The sequence below is a fragment of the Pagrus pagrus genome (genome assembly GCF_965226575.1).
Source record: "Pagrus pagrus genome assembly, chromosome: 22".
NCBI lineage: Eukaryota > Metazoa > Chordata > Actinopteri > Spariformes > Sparidae > Pagrus > Pagrus pagrus.
This window is the reverse complement of record NC_140204.1, coordinates 22,145,026-22,172,696: the sequence shown is the minus strand read 5'-3', so window position 1 is coordinate 22,172,696 and position 27,671 is coordinate 22,145,026. Positions and strand designations below refer to the sequence as shown.

General features: G+C 41.7%; 2 protein-coding genes across 5 annotated transcripts in view; both read left to right on the top strand.

Moving 5' to 3' along the window:
- Window positions 1-5,196, top strand: part of adam19a (ADAM metallopeptidase domain 19a) — a 194,868-nt gene extending 189,672 nt beyond the window's left edge. The window contains exons 22-23 of the mRNA XM_084345056.1: window positions 807-1,000; window positions 4,343-5,196. Coding sequence (XP_084201182.1) covers window positions 807-1,000; window positions 4,343-4,394 — 246 coding nt within the window. The 3' untranslated portion in view covers window positions 4,395-5,196. The remainder of the gene's footprint in view (window positions 1-806; window positions 1,001-4,342) is intronic.
- Window positions 5,197-11,354: 6,158 nt separating this feature from the next.
- Window positions 11,355-27,671, top strand: part of LOC311251129 (PC-esterase domain-containing protein 1A-like) — a 32,495-nt gene continuing 16,178 nt past the window's right edge. Inside the window, exons 1-6 of one of the 4 annotated variants that reach the window (XM_084343448.1) lie at window positions 11,355-11,479; window positions 12,250-12,348; window positions 12,768-12,847; window positions 15,193-15,425; window positions 21,613-21,763; window positions 23,516-23,768. In XM_084343448.1, coding sequence (XP_084199574.1) covers window positions 12,273-12,348; window positions 12,768-12,847; window positions 15,193-15,425; window positions 21,613-21,763; window positions 23,516-23,768 — 793 coding nt within the window. In that variant the 5' untranslated portion in view covers window positions 11,355-11,479; window positions 12,250-12,272. The other 3 variants (XM_084343447.1, XM_084343445.1, XM_084343446.1) reach the window with 3 other exon arrangements.

The following is a 27,671-nucleotide window of genomic DNA, read 5'->3' as shown; positions in this document are numbered from 1 at the left end:
GACTGAAAACCCCAGCTCTAAGGGAACTTCACATTGCTCTTGACTGCTGCTTAATGTAGAAATGTAATTGAGTGCAACATAAAATAAACAGAGCTGATGAGAAAACGGTTGGACTCTCCGGTCACAGTACTTTGTAGATGAATTGTAGAGATTTCCTCTGAACCCTGAAGAAATAATAAATAAAACTGCAGCATGTTTATTATCAGATTGCTTTCTTATTGACTTATCCACCAAAACTGCTCTCATCAGTGCTTCTCTGTGAAGTGTAAAATGCCTTTAAATTAGATCAAGTTTGAATGTCATATTGCTATTTTTTGTTTGTGTCAAATATCCACTATTTTATGTGTTTACTTTGTGATGTGATCTCAGAGCTTTGCTATAGTGCTACATTTAATCTCCTACCTGTGTGAAGTGGGACAGAAGTTCCTCTTATCAGCTAGCTGAACAGATTCCAGTGACTGGATCTGTACTGGATTCAGTCCAGTTCGGAAATTGGAATGGCGTTCTCCTCTTTACTGGGTAGGGAGGGATTTAGTGTTGTGTTCCATATTGGCGGTGGTCCCACTTTGAACAACGTCCTTCTTCTCTGTTTTCATAATGCAGTCTTGTTTCTCTTTTTGCTTTTTAAACTTTTGCTTTTTCTCTGTATATTCTACAGCATTTGGCAATATAAGTGCAAATGTGTCTTGATTACTTGATTACCATGCTGATACTTAATCTGTTTGCTATGTCCTGGTGTCCATTTGCATCTCAATGTTGACTGATCGATAGGTCAATAATCAATATTTCTCTTTGTTCTCTTTTAGTTAGTGTCTGAGTTGCAGCCCAGACCATCTCCCTTCCCCCCTCAGAGGCCTCTCCCCCTCAGCCCAGCCAGAGGAGCCTCCCCCACAGTGAGTCCGGCCCGGACCAAGCCGGGTCTGCTGGTCATGATGCCCCCAGCAGTGGGACCCAAACCCATGGGCAAAGTCTCAGCCATCCCCCCTCTCAGAGCTCTCAGGTGGGCACACACACAGACATGGTGTAGTTTAACTTCTCCTGCTCAAACATGTGTCACTAGTATCACAGAGCAAGAGGTGAAAAGGTGACAGGACAATCACATCATTTCATTGTATGTAACTATATAACACAGTTTAACAACAACTCAAAAGCTCTGTACAGCTATTAACATTTGCAGGTTAAGCTGCACTAACATGGTCCTCTCTCAGACATGCACCTCTTGTAAAGGTCCAGTGTGTAGGATTTAGGGAGATGAGGGACTGAAATTAAATATAATATTCATAATTATGTTTTCATCCGTGTATTATCACCTGAAACTGAGAAGTGGTTTGTTTTTATTACCTTGTGCCCTGTTTAGACCAAAGATTTGGAATGAGATGATCAACTCTCTGTACTTCAGTTCCAACTGCCAACTTCTTCAGCTGGATATACTGTCATTTGTACCACCTTAAAATTAGAATGCGCATAGTGAAAGTGAGTTACTTGCTACAGTTGCATTTCTAGTAATGATGACACAGCGAAAAACACTGCTGCAACTTTCCCCTACAAAGTCCACCATGTTGCACTGCCAACCCAAACTCTGGCACTGGGGTATTCAGCTGGTTGCAGTCTGTAACAACACCGCTAGATGACACTAAGTCCTTCACCCTTCACCTATAATATGTTGCTCAAAAACTTTTACAGTAAAACCACTGACGGTCATCTACTGCAGGTAATACACTGACAAGGGATAAGTAGCTTGTACAACCCTAAATGAAATGACCCCAACTATCACTTTAAGTGAGGAGGAGATGCCCTGCTGCACTCCTCCACTAAACATTTATAAAGTCCTATAAAATATCCCAGGGGTGCATGCACATTCAAAGTGATGAAGCCGGAGGTTAGTAATACCCTTGTCAGGCCCGGTGAAGTGTGGTTTGGGACTGTTGGTGCGCATGATAACATGGTGCTGGTTTAATGACTTAACTATTGGTCCTAAATTAACGTCTAGAATCAAGTCTACACGGCATCATGCTGTTTGTGTCTCTGTCTAAAGTCCAGTGTTCAGTCAGGACTCCAAACTAAATTAACAAACTCAAGAAGATCAAGAAAGATCAAGTGGGGGGGACCACAAGTGCAAAGATCAGGTCATTTATTGCTGGGTTCAAGGCCTCGTTCCTGCAGCAGTCTGTCCGCTGGAAGAACTGATTTACTGTTGTGATGTGAGTCCTGTTCTAAAACACACTTTTGAAAGACCTACAAACATGCTATTTTGTTTGTCAGTGGCATTCAGTTTTCTTTTTAGTGGATCCTCCTAACCACACACACACACACACACACACACACAGAAGAGTAAGGCAGCAGCATTATCTCCTCCACCTCCTCAAGGTTGTTCTCTTCAATAACATCCTTTCCAGTTCTGTGCATACCACGTCATGAATCTTCAGCTGTTGAAGCATCGCTCAACATTGTTCGTTACTGCTCAGTCTAATTTGACCTCAAAGATTGTGTCCCTTTTGTCGATGCTATGAAACAGATAATGAAAAGCATCTTGTTCATAAAGCAGCTATTGCCTGTGTTATTTTTTCGATATCCAAGAGTTCCAGCCTGTTTGAAAAGGCCTTTTATGAGCCACATAAAGGCTTTATTTGTGAGAAATACTGGCTCGCACTGTTGTTTTCTGTTCAGGGTCGGTGCCGGCACATCAATGCTCCAAGTTTACAAACCGTGCACAGCATTGACTCAGGTCCCCATCAGCAATCAGTTTTCATTTTTTATTATTTTTTGATGCACAGTCTGAAGGCTTGTACCCACTGTCTTCAGATGCTGAGTTGTGCTTTTAGTGCCACACAATTTGTCTGTAAATGTAGTAAAAGTCAGGCAGGGAAACATCAGGGTGATTGTTCTTCAGGTATTTATGGTTCCTATGTTCCTCTAACGTTGCAGATGGATCAAAATGTCTCTACATCTGGTTCTTGTCTGTCAGTAACCAGATCTGATCCCATGTCAGATTTCACACTTAGCACCAGCTGCTGGTGTGGTTCAAAGACTTTATGGGAGATAGAGCAGAAGCAGCCTGAATCAGACTTTACAAATCACCAGCAAATCGTGTATTTTTTTTTTCAATGTAGGGTATAACTGAGCATGGGAAGCAATAGAACAGGTTCAGAATCAATATCTTTGTGCTATTAGGGTGTTCGGCTGCTGTTGGTGTGTTTCTATCAATCCTGCTGTTGTTGTTTGTCTAGCTTAGCTTCCTCCATACAGCCAGCCAACTACAGTGGTGTGCTAATGAGCAACTCCAGCCTTACAGCAACTCTGATGGGTCACACTACCTCAAATTCAAAAACACATAGTAGCACCCCCCACCCCACAAAACTGATGTCATCATCCAGGCATCTGTCCCTGCACCTAATCCAGCCCTGTTCACTGTGGACATATCCCAATTAGGTGGACCCTAGTTGTCATTCTGTGAAACAGCACTTGCATCATGTTCTGTTTCCTGGAATAAAAATATTCATACATGCAGGCGTACTTGTATGTCATCTCATAAGAACATTCATACCTGCTTTTAATGCTTACATTATTCTGTATTTCCTCTGTCTTCTTCAGTGTCATTACACTCTCACTGGCTCGTCACTAAGAATATTTACATTTTTAAGTTTAAAGTTAAATCACAAACAAATAAATGTTAGATTCCAAATGCTGAATGTGAGTTACTTAAAATGACGTAAATAACTTTAAATAAAGATTGCAGAGCTCTTCTGATGAAAGACTTGTAATGCAAATAGGAAACATAATTAATTTCATTTTTTCTGTTGAAGCTTTTAAGTGTTGACAAAAAAGCTTTACTGTTCCCCATTTTGATCCTCAAATATGATGTTTCACTTATGTGTCCCTGATGTCTTTTCCCTATTGCCATTTTCAATTTTCTCTTTACAATTTAACAGTTTTAATAAGTGTTCCTCAGCCGTGTAGTCAGGGCACAAGATGATCTCCAAAGGCCCCTCCAGCAGATTACTTAATGGTTAGAAATCATTTTAAGGCCCGTTTGGGCTCTGCTATGACCCAGGGCCAGGGACAACTGACCTGGCGTTCCCCCCGCTGTCAGTCTCTCTGCATGTAGTAATCTCCTTTATACGATCATGTGTTTGACAGAGTGGTGAACCTCGCCTCCATCCTTATGACTGACCGGGACTCACATCCACTGTTTTATTCTCATTTATTTATGTTTTACACTGCATCCCATGTTCATCATCTTCATTTAGTATCTTGTAATTTTGTTATAGATATCAGCAAGTCAGTATGCTGTATGAGTTTAAGATCAAACTAGAAACTCTTCTTTTTTCCCTTCTCCTTTCAGACCGGTCCCAGGTGCCAAACCAAACACAGCCTCTCCTCCACCACGAAAATGACCTTCTCCTGCCCCCTCCGCCCTCCGAGGAGGCAGCAGCTGACAGCTTATTTGCACTAAAGAGACTTTGGCTGGTAAACCACAGAGCTGTCGCACATACCAGAGGAGGACAAACACAAAGTTAAAACCAGAGTCACGGAAGAACAAACAGGTCTCGTACCGGTTCAGACTTCAAAAAATGAAACCTTTTCCCTCCTCTCCCCTCAATTTTGACCCTTTCCGCCCTCCTCCTCCCAGCGCGCTAACATTAACCACGACGACGCGGTTTTGCACGGAGGCCTTGCAGACTGAGACAAGTGTTATCGCTGGGGGGCGGTCACATTTGCCAAATCAATTTTTTAGGATTATTGTTTGTTTTTTTAATCTGTTAATGCTGTCTATGTATGAAAAATGCATTTTGTAATGACCGTTGTTTTGTTTACAGTTTGTTTAATGTCACGTTTTATGATTTGTGTTATGTGCCAAAGAGGTCTCTTCATACCTGGGGTGTGTCCAGAGCGCTTAAAAACCGTCTTATTTCATGTTTAGTTTACCACAAGTCAACTCCTCTATCTTTTTAGGTTTTATAATTTATTGTATTGTATGAGGAATGTCTAAAATACAAATCTGGAGATACAGAGGCCTATCAGGAGGAAAGAGAGCCAACCACACAGCAGCTTCTTTTCAACACTGTTTACATGGTGGAGGATTTGATGGACGCTTGGGGCTTGCAGGACACACCCCAGTCGCTCATGTTGATTTGAATGTCTTTTGCTGTGTGTTATGACTTTTGAATTGTTACATAAAATATTTTTACAAAACTATTATCAAGTTTCTTTTACTCTGTCTTTTTTCATTCTAGCTTGAACAGTATTTAATGGATTTTAATATATAATGAAACCCTGTGAATGTGATTGAAAGGGAGGAAAAGGATGCATATTAATGAGCAACTGCAACTAATGTCTCAATTTGTAAAATTAAGTCCACCATCTTGAGCCCAAAGTCTTCAAAAGAACACAAATGAATCATTTAGACATCAAAAAAAAATTACCAATGATGAGGAGTATCACTGTGGCAACAGTTGTATAATGTCTCTGAAGGAGCTTTATCAGTTCTTGGAAAATAACCCTGATGATGTCATTGTGATGAGTTCAGGGTAGAAGGTTTAAACAAGATACTACTCTGGGCATTATGGGAAACATAGGAGCCAGTGTTTTGGAGGTTGGCACATTTTGCCCAGATGAAAAGTCGGGACATCTCAGTCTCTGCTGCTTCAATTTCCAGGCTTTCTTTTGAGAGTCCTCCAACTTTATCTCAGTACAATACTACATTTCTGGAGGGGCCCTTCAAAACAAACATTTTGAGGATTTGTGAGTGCAGAAGACTTTGAGCCAAGGTTTTAAACCTTGAACTTGAGATTCACAAACAGTGATTCTCCACACTGAACAATGGGTTCATGACAATCAGTTTCCTGTGAAACATTTGTTTCACTTACCTCCCAGGTGCTCAGACTCAATTAAAGAGTAACTTAACACCAGGCTAGAAGATAGTGTTTGGCTGCCCTCTGTGGTAAAAGTTTCAAGGCTGTTTAACCTCCAATCACAGCTATCATCACTGTTGGGTGTGAAAGCAGCCCCTTTAACACAGCCTGTTCAAACTGTTATTCTGCCTCGCCATTCTGTATAAAACAAACAAGGATGGAGCTGGAGGACATTGTTGTTCTGACTCTGAGCCAGCAGCGGAGGCAGTAACAGAGCTGAATCAACTTCTGTGTCAAAAAATGAGGCCTACTGTTACAGGACATAACAGGGGTGTGACGTGTTGATAACATGTCGTGTTTATGAGCCACCCGCAGGAGATTTAAAAAGTAGCTAGCAGCAGCTAACTTGAAGAAGAGCAGAAATTAAAAATGTGTGCAAATTGGGGGGTCAGCTCCCCCATGAGCTCCTCACCCTCCAGGCAGAGGACCTCCTAGCAGGGATGGTAGATAATTGTTAGAAAGCGCTGCTGGATGTGTTTGTGATTTGTCACAGTAGATGCCAACACTGTTATGTTACATGTCACGCCCTCATGCCTCTTTTGCATTTGGAATGCCAGTATCTAAAATAACTGCAGCAAGGTGTGAAGTTAAACCAGCAGGTTAGTTTGGAAGTGCAGGCAGGGGGTCAGAAGTGTCGTGTCCAAAACAAATATAACTTTGGGGCATTGTGTGATTGCAACACAAATAAAACCCACATTATTCTCAAGCCCTTTCACACAGAGACACCACATTATCTCCTGGACAAAAGCTCGCCTTTACGCAGCCTTTGTTTGTTCACACTGAACCAAGCTGACACTTTTTCAATGTGTTAACTACAGCAACACAATAGTGAAAGGAGACAAAAAACATGGTGAGTTCAAGTTTTTTGCTCTGAATCACGTCTCATAATCAGCACCATTCAACAGAGGGAGCCGCCTGGGGACAGATGCTGTTTTTCGGGCAGAAATGTGATGAAGAGTCGGTAGGACAGACAGGATGACAGACACTTCTCTACGTATAACTGCAGTATTTTGTCCTCATACAAGTTGCCAAAGACACTACCAGTTTCCACATCACTGTTGTTTGGTCCTGTAACGTTGCTGTGTGGGTTGAAGTGTGGGACATTTCTCTTTTATTTGATGAGTGAAGGATCTGTTTAGCTGTCAGACTGTGAACACCATCAGACCGACACATCCCTGATCCACGCCTCTGGCTTTTCCATTCACACAGACACCGTAGCCAAACTGATCAGATCAGAGATTGGATCAGAGCTGCAGCAAAACTGTCCCCCCTCTCTGCATCTGTAACTTTCACACAGACAGCGTGGCGGATTATCAGTGCATGATTCCCACACTGAAAGGGCAGTGTGAATGGGGCTTTGGTTTACTATCGCTTTATGCAAGGGTGTTCGACACACAACCAGCCTACTGTAAGAGGAAACAGCTGTTGTCTTCTACTGGTCATTGCCAATGAAAACCTTCTTTTCTATTATTTTATTATTTCAGCGTTTAGAGACAGGGACCCCATGGCAGGGGGAGCCTGGCCTCCTTGGAGCCCTCATGACCTGACGCTAGATCAGTAAAATGTTTTATCTCATTTAGTAGAAAGTGTACCCTTTTACTGTAGAGACTAATGTTCTGAAGGTAGTGGATTCATAATTCAACAAACAGAAGTAATTATTATCAATTACTAGATTACAGACATGGCTGTTTTTCAATTCAGTGCACCCAGCTGAAGGTGTCAGAGAAGCACACTGTTCTACTTGTCCCATTGGCAGTGAGCTGTGAGGAGCTGTAGGCTTTCAGTATCTGGCTCAAGGGTGGAAAAAGCTTTGAAACAATAATCCCTCTTGAGTAATACAACTGTGCAATGAAGAATAAAATCAGGAAGTGGGATATATAAGACTTTAGTCAGGACTGGAGGACTGAGGGCTGAAAATGCATGTTTTTAAGTGAGCTCCACGTATTATGTTACTGACAGTGTCCCATTTGAAAACAAAGAATCAGACTCATTTTGTCTCACAGTGGTGTCCTGATGATCCTATAGTTCCTGGCTGATGAACAAGTATGAAGGCTTTACATCATGGGTAGTCTCCACTCTCACCTGCTCTAAATGGATTCCACTCTGTTGGAAATGAGATATCTGCGAGAGGCAGTTCTCTCCTCCCCGGAGACTAATGCATTTGGAGAGTCCATGGTTCGAGTGGAACGCTATCGGACAGCGAGGAGGAATGGCCTCGTGGGGAGATATATCGATGTAGACGTTTTCCTAGACCATTACTAGTGCACCCGGCGCCAAAACAAACCTGTGGGGTGTATTCTGCGCCAGACAGCAGACGTGATCTAAATAAAAAGAGCTGAGTTTTTCCAGGACCACTATCTATAAATCTAACGCTGTGCAGCCACAGGCCTGAGGGAGGTGAATAAATACACTAATGTCTGCCTTCAGGCTAGCCTTCAGTTGGTGAGCCACATAAATGAAGTGTGGGGATTATAAAAACAGCAGCCGGCCAGGTCATGTTGCTGCTACAGTGTGTTAGAGTTAACGGTAATAGAGAGCCCAGGTCCTGACAACAGCTAGCCCCTTTTCTGTAAGCCTCTGTCATGCTTAGCTTCTTCAAGCTAGCCTCTAAAGGGTCTGTTTTTTAGAAAAAAAACAAAAAACTAGTGCAGTGCCTAGCATACCACCGTTGTCAGAAACATAAAATCTCACCTCCAGTTCTCACTGAAGAATAGAAAACTCATGTTGACCACACCTCCCCACTCATCCACACTCCTTTAACCTGCTGTTTTATCTTGTTTCTCGCTGCAATGCGCTACAGCCAGTTGTTGCACCGCACTAATCTGCATTTTGTTTATGTCTGCTTCTCCATAAGATCGTGAGAGGGATCACATGTGAGCCCAGCTTCAATCTGCAGAGCCATGAAGCCACACTGCTGCACACAGCGGTGTTCACTGTTTATTCAAAATGTATTGAATGTGTTTCATGTCAAATTGCACCAAATTGGACACTGCATTTCCTCTGGTCCTCAGCGAAAAACCTGCCAAGTGTGAAATAGATTGAATGATTGGTTCTCGAGATATGACACATGTGCATACAGACAGACAGAGATGGCTTGCTTCATAGTGAGATGAAAGTTAAAATATATTTAAGATAAAAAAAACATGTTTTAGTGTTTAGTTGTGTTACTCAACACCTCCAAACACCTCTGAACCAACCTGAGTGTTTCTGACTATGACCACAGTTTCCCCGCCTGCCACCATTAGATGTAGGCACAAAATGAAACAACCCAGCCGCCAGAATAAATGTTAGCCAAGTAAGTCTCTGCAGAACCACAGATAAGTTAAAACAGGATGTTTCTTTATGTTGGAACTTTCCATTAAGGTTTAATTTTCTATTTCTCTTTTGTCACAACACTCTGCTCAAGCTCTGCTTAGGTTTGAGCACAATAACCACTTGGTTAGGGTTTGGAAAACATCATGGTTTGGCTTAAAATACCTGTTTTGGTCGTATAGAGATAGTCTTACCTCCTGTGAAGAATGGCAGGTTCTGGTCGCCACTAAAACTGCTGGAAATATCTGCATGTCTCCTTTAAAAAGCACACTAGACCTAGATGTATCTCCAGGTAGCCAGTGGTGTGACTCAACCCCCAGTTGGCCAGTTGGCAGCCTTGTTGTAATGACGCCACCACCTTCCTGTCCACCTCTTGCTGGCTGCAACAGCTGGCCAATATCATGTGGACGTGATATGCCATGTTTGGGACACGTCAACCTTAAACACATCTGTCATTTGCAGGAACTTTACTGCAAACATTATATTGTGGTGGCTGGGCTGGATGGAAGGTTTGGGGTCATGAAAAACTTTCATCATCCGCAGAGCATGAATTGCATTTCATGGTAATCTGGCCAGTAAAATGTCAAGAATAACCAGGGGGCCCCTCATGTGACCCGCAGGCAGTCAAGTATTATTTGTAGTGAGACCAGCTGCCCCCCTTTGCAACCTTGTTACTCCACAGTAAGATGAGTTCAACATCATTCTGCCTCTGCGCCATCATTTCAGGAGGAATCATTTTGCTCTTTGATATCACCTTTTGGTCTGCATAAATGGTGTTAATGTTGTAGTGGCTCATTGATTCAGCAGCCTAATGGCTAACGGCTTTTATGTAAGCTTCAGATAGAAACCAGTTCAGTTCAAAAGTGTTATGTTGGACACACGACAATATCCAATTTGAAAATCCTCCGCTCTGATAATGCTTCAGAGCTACACATCAAACCAAAGATGAAGCTGCTACAGACTTGTTCATCTGCTTTGCTACAAGGCTTTGGCTGCCAATGACACCACCAAAGAAGACTCTCTGAGCAGTCTACCCAAGGCTGAGATGGCCTGACACATCAGAGTGGAGCTGCCTCAGAGTTAGGGTTGGGATTGTGTGTTGGACAGTTCAGGCCTCCATGTAATTCCTGATAATGGACACTTTGTTGGGCATTATCCTTACATATTTATGGGAGTGGTATGAGGACATCTCACTTACACCTTAAAAACTGGGTCTCAGCCGCACGCCCCTATCAGTTTCAGCTTTGATATAAAATATTCTCCAACACAATATAATATTTGATTCTAGATATTGAAGCCTGTTATGGAGTAGTGTCACCTTCATGATCAAAGTAGAAAGTCGTGAGAAGAGCAAGAGGATCATAGAGACACACTGCTGCCTGTAGTTCAGATAATGTTTCTGTATTTCTATGATCTTACACCCCAAACCACTGTAACAAAATATTTGAGGGGAGGCATGATGACAGGTGATGTATATCTTTAACAGTAGTGGTACTGACTGGGTCAGAGTTTGGGCCATCACCAACTAACTGCACTGCTTTGTCTCCTGAAAGGAGGTCCAGGTCACTTGGGATGGATCCAAGGGATGGTTTAATACACAGAACAAATTTCAGTATGTTGTACTGAGTACGGTTGGATGTGACCAATAAAGAAACATCTTCTTCATACTTCATTCCTCTCCTCCAGAGAAGAGAAGTTACAGTCATATCATTTCATTTGTACGTTGACAGATCTGACGTCACTGTCAGTTTACACACAGGTTTAAATAATCTCAGTGATTGTCTTAGTTTCAGGGGGCTATTACTGTGCATGCTCTCACTGTCATGGTTTACTGGGTCACTTGAATTTAAAAGAACCATCACTAATAATGTCATTAACACCTGCACTTTCCCTATGTCTGCTGTGAAAAACGCTCCATCCCAACTCCATATCAGTCCAAATGACTGAGTTGAAATGAAGTGGCAGATAATTTTGAATATCTGATTCCAGTGAACAGAGTTAATGTTTTATTAATCTAAATAAGTTTTAAAAAAATGGAACACTAGAAATATTTGTTTACAATAGTTTGAAAGTAACGCCCCTAGCGGCCATGTATGGCATTACGGTTTATAGGCGGTGAGAAGAGGAGCGTAGAAAGAGATCTTAGCTAAGTAATTACTGAGCTGCCTGTGACTCATTTAATCAGGTTTCATTGTTTTGGGCACGACAGAGCACGAGCCACAGTCACAAGAGCGTCCTCACCTGCAGCTTATGAGGTGAGATCAATGTGTTTTACTACTTAACTTACTTTAAAAGCTGTGTACAGGCGACATTACTCTGCACTTTTGGTAAATTAAGAACAGCCGTTTAGTTCCTCAGTGCAGCGTAGTTTTCACGCAAACAAACACGTCACCGCGACATGATTTAGACAGTTTCCAACGTGTCGCATCCCTTAATTGACAAATTTTTGAACGGAGCTTCGGCAGAGTAGTCATTCAAACCTGACGAGGTTGAAGAGGTTTTTTGGCGCGCAGCAGGCTGATGTTTGACCCTCACTGCTGCCCGTACAAAGCAAGCAGGCGGGTGTCAGGTAGGAGCTCAGGTTGTGTTGTCGCACTAAAACTTATAATATATATTTAAAATTGAACTGAGGGGCACTGCGCATTGTAAGGGTTTCTGCAAGTTGCTATATGTGTTGTAATGTTACGTGAACCGTGGCATACAGGGTCCTGAAGAGTTTCAGGTGGAGCCATGTCAACTTCCAATCTGTTGCGTTTAATTGACGCATTTTTGAATCGTGTTATCCTGTAAAAATGGCTAGAAAATCTAAATTATCACTAAGTGTATATCCTTAAAAAATGTACTGTACCGTAACACATTTCCAGGTGATGTATATTTTTAATTTACATGTATTGTAATGGAGTGTGGTGCCAGCTGTAGTCATCATTGAACCACATTGAACCCACCTCATTCAAGTTAAAATGTGAAAATGATGTTAAGTCTGTTTATTACCTTCAGACTGTCTCCTCCCTTCCCCCTCCATCAGTCCTGTCACAGTCCTGTGCAGCTATGAGGCCACATGTAAAGCAGAGCCAAGCCTGGCAGCTTCTGTACAACAAGTTTGTGGTGGTTCTTGGTTCCTCAGGTAAGAGACAGACAAGACATTTAAGATTTAATTGCAATTGTAAGCATTTGAGATTGACAAAGCGTAACCTGAGTAAACCTCCGCAATGTCGAAGCTTTAATTTATTAGAATCATGGCCTTAAAGAAAAAAAAATCTTGACATGTTTCCTTAAATATTTTGGTATTGAATTCTGGAACAGAGAAAAGGTGCCAGCATCCAGCTTTCATTCAATATCCCATCTACAGTTTTTGCCAGACACAGAATCTCATTTTTCTAAGAATGCCACTTCACATCTGAGCAGCTATCAGAACCCTTGAAACTCCCCACTGCTCTGTTCCATTTCAGGCTCTTATTTTTCATTGAGACTGATAGACATCTTTTCAGATTTTTCTGCTACTTGATGTGAGTAAAGCCTTTTGCATTTGTTCTTTGATTTCAGTGCAGCGCTCCATTTACAAAGACCTCGTTCTGCTGCTTCAGAGGGATCAGTACTTGACTCTGCCTCAGCTCAAGTCCAAAGTAAACCTTTCCCACTCACATGAAACAGCAGGATCCTTCCTGAAGTCAGGGGCACTATGTAGTTTTGGAGAAGAAATTTAAACTCAAAATGTAACTATTTACAATATTATTGAGGTAATAAAAAAATAAAAGGTCCACAGAACACTGTTTGAAGCTAGAAAGGTGGCAGGGTCCGCCACACATAAATAAAGTCAAACAGTATAAATTGTGTTGTCCTTTAAGGTCAGTTTGTTTATTCGGTTTATTCAGTCATGAGAACAAAGAGAGTTTGTTTATTTAGTTTGTTTAGGCTGAAAGAAAATCAGCCAATGAACATCTTTCTCTCCTCATTAACATTTCTTCAACAAAGCTACAGAGTGCTCCTTTTTACAAATCTGCAGTCTCATGGCACGTCTTTTTGTTCACACAAAGGCCTCGGCTCAGTCTAAATTCCATTCATCTTTCTGTCTTTATTAACTGCCAATAAATTGTCTTTGAAACAAACCGAAGCTGCCTGAATAGTGTGGTGTGGTGTGATGTGCACAGTGATATAGGGTAATTAAGATGGAGGATAAACTGTCCTCAGGGTGGTTATTATCATAGAGCAAGTCCTTACCAATATGAACAAAAAACTGAATTAATATGTGTTTCTGCTGTGTTTTCAGACACACCCATGTTCTTTTCCATGAGCTAATTAGCTAATAGTAGCAAGCTACAGCCAAGGATGGTGATCAAAGAGCAGCAGTTGTCAGTTTCTGGTGTTATGCTGCCTCCCATGTCTTCAAAATCTGGCCATAGTTTACAAATGACATTTTAAGGACTAGTTGAAAAGCAATTAGTGCTGTAAAACTAGTCTCTACATCTGTCAGAATTTAGAGGTCGTCCGCAGGTATTGCTAAGTCACTAAAGGCCTGTCTACACAGGATATATAATTTAAATCTGTTTTAATCAATCCAACTGTCGACACAGGCTGCATAACGACTTGCATTCACTTGACATATTTTTACCCTTCAAGGGAATCTTTTTCTGTTTTGGGTCATCAATATTAAACTGTTTTATGTAGAAAATCTGTGGGAAAACGGCATGAAAAGTACAGTATATGTAAGGAAATTTATCGTAGATTGAATTGAATATTTCTTCACATTGACTGACACAGACCAGTCACCTGTTAACTAATTACTGCGGGCAAAGTAAGTTGATGTAACCCTAAACATTACAGTTTAGCTCCGCCCCTTCTCTTAGCTCAAGAATTCTCTCCATTTGTCAGTACAAGTCGCTCTCAGCAACTTTGTGCATTTTGCTGAAGAGGTCCTGAGATAAGATCTTTTATCAGTATAGCCACAGGCCTCTTAAAATCATTTCAGACCTGCCAACATGTACGCATTTTTCGTACTCGGCACGCATTTTGACCCTTAAGTACGCTTGTACGAATTGCCGCTCTCCACATACGCATTTTGTTTCACTGCAGTTCGCGGGTTTCAGTTTCTATGCAAGTTGAATCTATGAAGTTGATTCTGCCGCTGAGCCACAACAATCTGCGTGAAAGTGGAGTGAAAAGCTTTTACTGGAGGTGGTCTGAAGTATTTTATTCCTCGAAGCAATTTTTTATGACCAACAACAACGTAAGAGCTAAAATAAAAACAAATAAAAAGCCATTAGTCCATACATCTATAATTAGCTTGTGGCATTTAGCTTTACTTTATATTAAACAAACTTTAATTTCAACAAAAACATAAATGTACCATAAGCCTTTACCTTGTTGCCACTTTCAACCGGGCTAATAAATCACTCTTGTAGTTTAGTTCAACACCGTAGTTATTTTCCTTTATCCGTTAATTTCCTTATATCCATATGATGCTTGTTTACCTTCCTCAATTAATTTACTGTCCATTTGCTCCTTTTCCGTTTACCAAACCCTTTCAAAATAAAATACATCCGTTCCATCTAAAATAATACATAGTTAATAAAACCAACATGCACTATGTTGATGTCCTTTACAAGTAGGCTAACCGCAACGTTTCTGTGAATCCATTACTGCTACAGACAAAACCGAAAAAAACAATATACCGAACTGCCTCAAAAAAAGGTTCAGTATATAAGTGTTAGGTATCTCAGTGGTAGGTGGACAATGGTGGAGCGCACATTGGAGGTGGGCTGAAGGGGGGGGGGGGTTGTACTTGTAAAATTTCTTCAAGGTTGGCAGGTCTGTCATTCAATTGCAACAGAAGGTTGCGATTAGGAACCACTGACCTCATACACATCACATCACTATGTAACATCAACTATGAAATGTGCCTGTGTTATGGAAAAGAACCAGTGTTGTTTCCTGTGTCTGGAAAATGAATGTCTCCCTGTCTGTGGTCCAGGGGGAGTTTTCCTTTGAGTGTGACAACCTGGTGGAAGGAGGTCGATTAGGTCCCATGACTAACGGCACAGAGTACAGAGAGGTCCGACAGTACCGCACCGACCACCATCTGCTGCGTTTCTACTTCCTGACACGTATCTACTCTTCGTACATGGAGAGCATCCTGGAGGACTTTAGCCAAGGACTTAAACCTGATTTCATTATCATCAGTTCCTGTGCCTGGGACATCACCAGGTAACGTAGTTTAATTCACTTTGTATTCTATAGATAAACATGTGGGTCAATAAATATGGATTGTCAGTTAGGTGATAACAGGTGGTTGTATGTGGAGTCAGGTAGTCTGTTCAAAGATGGACTCTGGCGGCTGGTATGAATGTCCTCTGATTTTTTTTTTTGGATGCCCGCAGACACACCCATGTTGGATGACCTTTGACCCCTTCCCAGTGGATGCTGGGCATGTGTTGTGGTCTGGTGTGCAGACAGCTGATCGGCTGTTCATTCAGTCTCTAGTTCAGGTCCTTGCCATTTCACTGATGTAGTCTACCCACTAGGGCTGTCAATCCTCCCCTCAAATCATGTTCGAATTTCTAATGCTTCTTATGTTAAATATTCGAATTATATTCAAATTTTTAAATGTTTTTTTATTTATTTATTTATATCATTATATACACCGATCTTATTATTAGGCGTCCACTAGAGGGCACTTCAACCAAATCTGTTATGTAACATTTGCAACAAGTTTTACCAAATCAATACAAAACTTCATGAAGGGAAATCGAAATGTTATTAGGCCAGATACACATATATTGATATGGCCAGAAATGTATTATAAATAGATAAGATATAACGCCAGAAACACTCAAGCAATGATGTTTAATGAAGAAGCTGATGTTCAATCATTCAAATACACACATCCTAAGTCTCAAAGGTGTGGGCTCATGTTGCTTGTAGTCGAGTGGTACTTTAACGACTTACAGCATAACTTGCAAAACGGTTTCTCTGGATGTAATCTTCCCTTTTCTTGATGGAAATCCAACATTTTTCCACACAACGCTTTTTAAGTTTTCAGGAGTTATGCTTCCAGCTCTGCGTCTGTTGGCGCGCTGCTCCCCGCCATCTTGTAAGCATAACAATGCCGAACGTCACGACGCACGACGTTGACTTTGATTTGCGTCGTTGCTAAGGCACAAGTTCGAACGTCAGTTTCCACACTCGAATCTTCTCATTTTTTAAAAAATTCGAATTGTATTCGAATAGCGAAGTTCGTTTTGACAGCCCTACTACCCACAGATGTCACATTGTGACAACCTGGATCTGTGCATGGATCTGTCGCATCACACACACACACACCCCCAGAAGACCATCCTCTCACTCACCCATTCGTTCTCCGCTCGCCCCGGTTTTTTAAAAAAAAAATACGCCCATAGCCTCAGTGCTGAGTGAGGCTCAACACGGAGAGAGTGGCGGAAGCGTCGGAGCAGCACGCTCGTATCAACCGAGTAAAGTACGGCAGTATTATCCCACTTTTCACGTCTGAAATCCGCGTATCCGGTTCATACGCCATCTCATTCCGTTTTCGTTCTCCCGCCGGTCCATTCATCTCACTATCGCACTGCTCAACTGTTACTAGAAGCCGGTCATCATCTCACACCAGACATCCAGCAGCCAAACCCGAAAGACGAACTGACTGGACTGGGCTGACGAATTGACTGACTGACTGACTGACTGACAGGACAGTGACAGCCAATCAGTGTGTGTGTGTGAGTACAACTTTTATTTTATTGTGAAGGCCTGTGGAGCAAATGCTCTGGTTGTTTTGGAGGAATCGTTTCTTTTCTTGTTTCTCTCTCTCTTTTTGTTTTTTGCTGTTTTTGAGGAAAACGGACTGTTGAAAACCCTGAGTGGAATTTTGAGTTGGATTTTTGCTCTGGTATGAATTTTCTATGTTTGGACTTTGGGGGGGAAAATTTGGGAGTTTGTTGATAATATATGATTTTGCATTGAACGGATATGAGTGTGTGTGGTTTTTTTTTTTCCTTTTGTGTCATTTAATGTGCAGGGTGTTGGTATTTCTTTCTTTCATCCTTTGTGTGGGTTTTGAGGTAAAGCAAACAAATAAAAAAATCAAATACACCTAACTAAAACAAACAAATACAAGACTAACTGACTGACACATCTTAAATGCCTGGAGAGAGACCTGGCTGGCACCCCTAAAACCAATAATACAATAAATAATTTAAAGCTCCCCAAAACTCGAACCGTCACAACATGTGCCTTGTAAATACAACATGAAATCCAAAAGCTGGCAGTCATACACTTGTCTTTAGGGTGAACCAGCAGAGATCCTGAGATGTTCAGTGTCTCCAATTAGTGGACTAGGGATGTCAACTGTTAACAAAACCTGAGAATATTTTTGACTGGTTGTAGTGGTGGTGTAGTGGTGTTTGTTTAAGTACCGGTGTGCACCTAGGACGTGCGCACATATGTGCATACACATGCATGGTTACATTTTGGCTTGTATTGGAGTTCAAGTAACCACTGTACATGCAGTGGCAGGCTAAGTCAGTTATAACTGACCACATGATTAAATGTTACACTGACTTCGTCATATTGAGAATTTAAAGCAGCAATCAGCCAAAACATCTGTTTGGAATGACTTTTACCTTGATGTTTTGCTGCCTTTTCATCATTATGAGCTGTAAACTAGAAAAATAAAGTTTAACTCAAGTCATGTAAAATGATTCTGAAAATGCTGTTACTTGTGTGCTTCTAGGTATACATCACCAATTTGCAAAGCAGTTTTAAATTGAAGAATACTTTAATGGAGTTTGTGTCACACCATGTGCTGTACAAGGCTCTACCAATAGACTATTCATTCCCCGTCCTTTACAGCTCCTGACAAGCTCTTGAAAGACCATGAGCTGTCACTGACTGCTTCAGCCTCCACACAAACTTCACTCTGCAGACTAAAAATGATCTCCTGTTCAGTGTCTGCATTGACAATGAGACTGATGTCTCAAGAGGTTTTGTAAGTTATCGGGATGAAACTACATTTTTGCCTGTCTGCCACTGCACATCGTGGTCGTCCACTCATTTCTTTGGTATGAATTTCATTAAAGTTGAGCCTTGTTCAGGCTCAGTCGGGGTAAGAGGGAGATGAGTGTGTGATTGATTATGTACGGAGTACATGTACACTGAATGGAAACTCTCAAAAAGCTGCCACCGGAGAAAAATCAAGTAGCTCTATCCTGTTTCCCTGTCCTAATATACATTTACCCTCAAAAACGTCCCTCTTCTGCCTATGAGAAGGAGATATTGGACTAAAGCTCTTCCACTTGTTATTGCCTCATTCATTTTACTTGGGAGTCTTTTGGAGTTCTCGTCAGCATCCAATTTTTAACGCATCATCCGATTTTTGTGAAAGATATAACGTATCCAACTTGATGGTTAAAAAAACAACAACAAACAATAAAGCAAACGACACAGAAATAATTATTATAATAATATGAAAGAATTATGTATGCCTCACTTCAGCTCACACTGTTGAGCGTTATTCCAGAGTGTGAACTACCGGAGCTTGTCAAATAGAGAGAGCTCTGGTGTAGTTGTAATTCTGTATTGTTCTGTACAGATTTTGTCTTCAGGTTTTAGTCCTGAGATCAACTTTGTCCTTTTTCATTTTAGTCAGTTTTAGAGTTGAAACAATTGGATGATTAGTTGATTGACAAAAAAATTAACTGGCAAATTTGACATTTGAAATGTATAACTGGTGAGCTAGCCTTGTACTTTCTTCATTTCAAAGTTTTCGTACTCCAACACTAAAGCAATGTGCTCCTATTGTATACCATTGTTGGACTGACAATTGTTTTAAAGAAAAAATGATCAAAAACACTTTAATGCGTAAAATCAGTTCCCCTTTTAATACCACTACAATATGACAACAGCGTCAGACTACTGCGATGGGTGTTATGGTATGATGTCTCTGCTCGTCACTGGCCATTGAAAAGAATCGGCTGGTCACACAGTGGGTACTTTTGATTTCACCAATTATCCTTCATAGCATTTTTCATTCATCCAACCTCTTCCCTGTGACCCAGAAACAACTCAGCGTCCACCATATTGAAGGTGTTTCCTATGAGGAAGTGTTTTACTGGACGGTTACACCCGATCAATGGGTTTTGATTGATTGTTTATTGATTGGTCACTGCAGCTAATCTGGTGGGACTGCATAAGATGCAGTCTGCTGTGGAAATGGCTTTTACTGCACAGATGAGTATTATTAGATGCAGTATAAAAGACCTGGAGGGCAGGAATAGCAGCACCATTCATAAGTGTAACATTATTCATGTCTTTACATATGGTAATAATTATTGGATATGCATATAATCTGGATGATGGATGAATCATGAGGGCCCTTACTCTTATCGACTAAAAGCCAGCTCCCTTTCCTTTTCTTCTCTTATTTTATTCTCCATTTGCATCTTGGCTCCTTTAGGGAAAGCCAATGAGTCAAATTATTTTTCATAGGATCAAGGTTCAGCTTTATTGTTCTCATTATTTACAGTGATCCGCCACAACATTAAAACTACTGACAGGTGAAGTGAACAATCGATCATCCTTTTACAATGCAATGTTCTGCTGAGAAATGTTGGGTCCTGGCATTCATGTGGATTCCACTTGACATGTACCACCAACCCAAACTCTGCTGCAGACTAAGTACGCCCCCCCCCCCCAAACAGGACAAATGCGCCTTGACACACTGAAAAACCTGCCCAGGAATGGTCTGAAGAATGTGATAAAGAACTTGAGGGATCAACCTGGCCTCCAAGTTTCTCAGATCCCAATCCAATCGAGCATCCGTGAGATGTGCTGGAACAGTAAAGATCAGACTTGGCTCTGACCCATCAAGATATGGAAACAGGACCTCCAGGAGTGTCCTCTGGAGTCTGATACCAGGGCATTGGCGGTGAATCCACCAAGTCCTGTGGGCTGCGAGGTCAGGCCTCCATGGATCAATCTTGTTCCTCGTGTCCAAAGGAGGTTCAATTGGTTTGGGATCTGGGGAATTTGGAAGTCAAAGCCTTGAGCTCTTTGTTTCTCTGGCCATTCCAGAGCAGTTTTTGTAATGTTGCATAGAAACTGCTGCCTTGCTGGGGTGCTACTGCCATCAGGGAGTGCTCTTGCAACAAGGGGGTGTAGTTGGTTGTGTCAAATGGTATCCACATGGATACCAGGACCCAAAGTTTCCCAGCTGGATGTTGCAATGTGACAAGATGATCAATGTTATTTGCATCACCTGTCAGTGGTTTTAATGTTGTTCGCAAAAACATGCAGTTCTGCTCATGTAGTACAATGTGCAAAAAAGACCAACATAAAGAATATAATTGTTCAGTGTAAATTTCACACATACAGTTCACTGTATGGAAACGTGTGCAACCTAGAACATATATGTATAATGTATAGAGCTGAGGTTTATGAGAAGTCTGCTGGTGTGTTGGCAGACACTTTTGTAATGTACAATGGACAGGCTGCGGCTGGGTTTGTGTTGTCTTTAAGAAGGAATGTAATGGCTCTGAAACCAAAACTGGGATACAAATGTCCACAGTCATTAGTTGCGGTTGCATGTTGCCCAAACCCCAACCTACCCCTCACTCCCAACCTGCTGCCACCAATGCTGGTGCAGCTGGTTGAGCTGCAGTTACAAGGTTACAAGGTGAATTTATTGTCATTTTTAGAATGAGTTTTTAGAATGAAGAGTTTAAAAATCAAAACTATTTTTGAGTCCTTCTTGCTACATCTATTTTAGAAAAGTGAGGAGTGAATTGAGGAGTCTCACAGCCTTAGGAATAATGCTGCACTTCTGTATCTTTTGTCAGAAGGCAGCAGGGTGAACAGACTGTGGCTGGGTGGGTGTTGACTTTAACAGGTTTGGTCTGTTAATGGTTAATTATATCAGTAACGTGCCTGTTCTATGTGGAAACAGGCATTTTGCATGCAGAATAATTTATCATGCTTGATAAATGTATTGATGGATGATAGAACCATTTCTTTTAGAATATCAATGTTGATCTGGTGTCTTTCAGCAGTCTATTGTGAATGTGTGGATCTTTGGCACACTGCACACCATTGGTCTTAAGGTAATTTCATTTATATGAATAATATTTAACAAAACCTTTTGACTGTCATCAGTTGTGGGAGGACAATAATTAAAAATGAGTCCAGTTCTAACTACAGAACACAGCAATCCACCACAAAACAATTTAGTGGCTGTAAGTCAGCTAAATGCAAAGAACACCATGTGTCACTAAAACGTGGCTGTATACTTCCTTAACAAGTCCACTGTTCGTTAGCAGTGATGAGGAATGCACAGCACTGGACAACTTAATTTTCATTAATTTTTCTGTCAACTGTTTTTTATCAGGTACGGCCCGGGGAGTCTTGAACAGTACAAACAGAACCTCCACAAGTTCTTTGGCCAGATTAAAACCATTGTTTGCAATGACTGTCTTATCCTGTGGAATCTGACTATGCCCCTTGGCAAGAAGATCAAGGGTGGATTCCTGGTGCCTGAAGTGAGTATCTCTCTGCTATACAGATTTTCATTTCACCCGAACACTACACCAGCTGATTTCATCCAGAGAACAGATAATGAGCAGCTGAATATTGGCATGGTGGAAGTAGAAGAGCTTATGAAGGGACTGGCTCCTCAAAAAAATCACGCTGTTCTGTCACATGGCAACATTGTGTTGGACCTTTAATCTTTATGTGAAAGCTCATAGCAATGTCCTCAGAACTGTGTAGGTGTAGAGTTTCTTATCTGTTATGATAACACTGGACACTGGCCATGACAGAATTAATGAGTTTTCAGCTGCTGAATGTGAGACGGTAACCTTTCTGTAAACTTCATTATTTTGTATGCTGACTATGAACTACAAAATGAAAATTACAAACTGTGCAACTCTTCTCAGAAAACCAAAGGAACGGTGATGTAAGTCAATACTGTAGTACTTCATAAATAGATGTTGTGGTTTTAGTGATTCTGTAAGAGAAGAGAAGAGAATCCACATTATTAAAACTGCTTTAGTGCCCTAATGCCAACAGGGCTCGAAATTAACGATGTCCTGATGTCCCGGGGACCATAAAAATTCCTACTGGGACACAAATATATTTTGCTGGGACAGTGAAAAAAAAATGTCAAAAAAATGATAAATTAGTCTGGATATTGAGAAACAATAGAAACATGTCTTAAAACAACTCTCTTCCCTTCTACTCTAGGAGAGGCAACAGATCAGACTAATATTCATATGTTTAATAAAATAATAAGTATTTTAAACTTATATGGACGACCAGAGTCCATGGTGTGATGATTAAGTGACTAAAAAGGATCAAATTATATGTATTCTGCGTAATTGGGGGGGCGACGACAAGAATTTAAATTTGGGACACTGTTGGTTATATCCGGGACAATACAAAGTAGAATTCGGGACAGTTGTGGGACACTGAGGAAAAAAGTTAATTTCGAGCACTGAATGCCAAGCTTAGTCTCAGTTAAAATACTTTCAGCTTTACTGTCGGTGCTTATCATTTGTCCATATGAATCCATAGTGCATCCAGAAGGTCAACACAATCTACACTCAGTACCCCATAGTGTCAAGGTAAAAACAGGATGTTAGATTTTCTCGAAGTAAAAAACTGAAGTATCACAATGACACTAGCGTTCATAACCATTGCTATGACACTTGATATTCAGCTCAGGTGCCTCCTATTTCTCTTGATCATCTTTAAGATGTTTCTACACCTTGCTTGGAGTCCAATATGATGGATGTTTTTGCAGTGGAAGCCATTTTAAGTTACATGTGTGCTATACAGATACACATTTGAGGAAAACAAGGATTGAAAACAGATTTTAATGCGTATATTGATGTTGAAAAGGATTTTATAATTATATTGATTGATTTGAATGTTCTCCTATTTGTTCTACCATTTGTAGACCTAACTGTAATTTGACATTTATCGTGATCATTTTTAATATCGGGTATTAAACATGATAACAGTTTTGGCCATTTCACCCAGCCCTGTGGAGGTCAAGTGATTGTGAGGTTGCATGTGAATACTTACACACACGGATCCATGTACATACGTGGTCGCATTCTATTATTGCAAATTTCCGCACAGGTTTGTGCAAAATGAAAATGCCCACAGATACTGGTGAACGGAAATGAAGTTATTAACTACAATTACGACCAAACACTGTTTTGAACAGCAAATGTAAAGTTGTTCATGAAGTGGCTATATCACATGTTACCATGACTGATTCACAACAGGTGAGCCACCTGCGCCCCACACTGTGTTATGACATCATAGAGGCCAACTTCTACAGCAGTCGGCTGGCGGAGGCCTACGGATTGGATGTCATGGACCTGCACTTCCACTTCCGCCTCAACCTGCAGCACCGTATGCCAGACGACGTCCACTGGGACGCACTGGCCCATCGACACATCAGCAGCCTGCTGCTGCGGCACGCCGCTGCTGCCTGGGGAGTAGAGCTGCATGCCCCCCCACTCCCTCCAGGACAAGGTCAGTGTACACACAGCTGTTAACCTGATATACTGACTGCTGAGCTGTTATTGGCCTTTGATTCCAAATGGAACATGGCTCAGTCCAGTGACTGCTTCACTTCTATAATGACATGGTTTACTGACTCCGTATTTACTGTATGTTCAACTGATCAATACTGCAGGGGTAGTCTAGAGGAAGACCTTTTCCTGAACTGATTGATTCTGCATATAAAAGTATGCATGACATACAACATACTGAGTGCTTTAATGATGCATCATGCATCGTGCTGCACGGTATGAATGTGCGCACATGACTGTGTGTGTGCACGTGCTCGCACGCTTTCCTTCAGCGAGGAAACTGGACTTACTGTTACTTACTTTCTCACAGAGACTGATCTGTCCTTCAGTGTGGTGGAAACCCTTCTCTCCTGCCTCCTGCAAACTAGGAAGAAACACAGTTTTTATCTGTCATATAGTGCAGCCACTCTCATTTTGAAACGGCTTGGCTGAAATGATTGTTGGAATGTTTCCGTCCCAAATCTCCTTCCTGGAAAGCTTGAGTTTGGTTGGCATGGCTTCCTCAAATCCAGCATGGGCTGATACAGATGTGGCCTGAGTTGATATCTCTTGTGCTTGCGAAGGCTGAAGCTCCGGTTCTTTACCTGCCCAAGCAGCAAAAGAGCTTTGTGTGGTGGGGGAAGATGAGCAGATGCCAGATTATACTGTAATCTGTTGCTATTTTAGTTGCTTTTGGGCTTTTAGAAGTGAAAAAATCCAGTGTTTTTTCTTCAGCATTGATTAGCTCCCACTACCACCAAATCTCTCCATGTTTAGCTGACCCGGCCCTTTATACACCAACGAGATGTAATGACGATGTCACATCAGAATGAATAACATTTGTATCTTTTCTGACTGGCACATTTATCGTGTGCTGTTCCAAATTGAAAACAAATGTTAAGAAGGCCCATTATTTATGGTAGAATATTTACACTATTTACACACTGTGTGTTCCACTACTTGTCAACAGGGGGGTTGCAGCACCTTAAGCACCCCACCCCTGTCCCTATGACACCATGGATAAATATTAATGTTACCACTCTGGATGGAAGGAAGGTTTTCATGTCTCTTGACCTCGACACTGTTTGAGTGACTTAGATGAAGTTAATTACTAATGTATTTACAGCCTGAGGGCCAGAATTGTTTTCATTCTTCAAAAACCAAAAGTCAGGTTTGCTTGACTGACAGAATTGGTTCTGAAGAAGATAAGAATGTCCTGTATTTCTGAAAAGTAACCCACACAAAAAGAAACAACAGAAATCTCAAAATACAGTGGCCGACAAAGAAATGGAAATAGATAAAACACAAGCAAATTAAGAAAGCATCCTCACCAATTTGACAACACATGAGCAGCATTTACATAATGAACTGCAAATACACACAAGACACACCAAATGCAAAACATGAATTGCACTGCATATCCAGTCGCCCTCAGACTGTGAGAAACAAGATACTCTGGTCTAATGAAACCAAGATTGAACTGTTTGGCCTCAATTCTAAGGGTCATTTCAGGAGGAAACCAGGTACCACTCATCACCTGCCCAGTACCATCCCAAAGGTGAAGCATGGTGGTGGCAGCATCATGCTTTGGGGGTGTTTATCTGCAGGGACTGGGTGACTGGTCAGGGTGAGGGAAAGCTGAATGGAGCAAAGTACAGCGATATCCTTAAAGAAAACCTTGTCCAGAGCACTCAGGATATCAGACTTGGAACTTCAAACAGGACAATGACCATCAGCACACAGCCAAGACAACGCAGGAGTGGCTCTGCCAGAGCCCTGACTTGAACACAATCAAACATCTCTAGAGAGACCTGAAAATGGCTGTCCACCGACGATCCCCATCCAACCTGACAGAGCTTGAGAGGACCTGAAGAGAAGAATGGCAGAAAATCCCCAATACAGTCTCACAGTCTGAGGAGTACCCATACCCTTTAAAAAGCCTTTGTCAATAATATTCTGTAAAAGACACATAGTCTTTTTGCTCTCAGAGTTGCACATGTGCAGCACAGATCAGGCAGCTGACGGGCTCAGACCACACGGAAGCCACAAACAGCGGTTTCGTCTCTTTCTTAGAATCAGAATCAGAATCCCTTTATTCGTCCCGCAAATGGGGCAATTTCTTAGTCACAGCAGCCAAAGGACAGTGTCACACTAAACAATAATAAAAAGTAAAAAATAAGCAATATAATAAGAAGATAAGAAATAGAATTAACTCGTATATACATGGTATTTACAATATGACAGTATTTATAATATGAACAGTGTTAGTATGAACAGTTTGCTATTTTTATTTACAAACAATAAATAACAAATATGAGTATTAAAAATTGTCCAACTAGTGCAAACCAAAAAGTATGTGGATATGTGTATAGTTTTGTATTGCACAGTGCACAGTGAGATCTACTGGGAGCAGTGCTGGTTGTAGACTATGACAGCAGCAGGAAGGAAGGACCTGCGATACCTCTCCTTCACACACTTGGACCTGCGATGCCTCTCCTTCACACACTTGGACCTGCGATGCCTCTCCTTCACACACTTGGACCTGCGATGCCTCTCCTTCACACACTTGGACCTGCGATGCCTCTCCTTCACACACTTGGACCTGCGATGCCTCTCCTTCACACACTTGGACCTGCGATGCCTCTCCTTCACACACTTGGACCTGCGATGCCTCTCCTTCACACACTTGGACCTGCGATGCCTCTCCTTCACACACTTGGACCTGTGATACCTCTCCTTCACACACTTGGGGTGTATCAGCCTGTCGCTGAAGGAGCTGACCAGTGCTGTGATAGTGTCCTGCAGGGGGTGGGACTCCTTCACCAGCAGCGATGACAGCTTGTCCATCATCCTGCTCTCTCCCACCACCTGCACTGGGTCAAGAGGGCATCCCAGGATGGAGCTGGCCTTCTTGATGAGTTTATCAAGTGTCTTCCTATCTGCTGCCGAGATGCTGCTGCTCCAGCAGACTACACCATAGAAAATGGCTGATGCCACCACAGAGTCATAGAAAGTTGTCAGGAGTGCCCCCTGCACTCCAAAGGACCTGAGCTTCCTCAGCAGATGGAGTCTGCTCTGACCTTTCTTGTATGTTGCTGCAGTGTGATGAGACCAGTCCAGTTTATTGTTCAGGTGAACTCCAAGGTACTTGTAAGACGTCACCATCTCGATGTCCGTTCCCAGGATGTTCACCTGTGTGCAGGGTTGTTTGCTCCTGCGGAAATCCACCGCCAGCTCTTTGGTCTTCTCGGCGTTGAGCTGGAGGTGGTTCCGCTGGCACCAGTCTACGAAGTCCTGAATAAGTTCTCTGTAGGCTCTGTCGTCCCCGTCCCTGATGAGGCCTTCCTTGTGTATCTTGGGGAGTCCATAGATACATGAGATACTGGAACGACCGTCTTTGAACAGAGGAGGTGGCTTAAGACATTAGTTATCACCCACCTACAATGCAGGTCTGAGTTCCTTCCCCAGACAGCTTAACAACATTCACGCCTGGGCTCACCTAGCCCTAGCAACCCACATGAAGGCCGGTTGGGTCAACAACCCACAAGTTGTCCTAACGACTCTGAAACTCAGAGCTCTTGGGAAGAGATTAAAAAAAAGATTTTTTTAAATATAGTTGCATCAAGAAAAGCAAAATTTTTCTAAGTAGAAAGGAGAATGATAGAGGTTTGACGTTCTGCATGTCAAAAGACTGATAGAACAAGCCAGATGCTTCAGATGCTTTTCATTAGAAAAAAATACTCATATATTGCAAGAAAAAACATTCAAAGAGGTTTGGCAACCATTTCTTGTTTTTGTTGTGTTGGAGCTTAATCGAGAATGTTGTAAACTGTGTATAATATTTTGTGTGAGCTCTTCAGATGGT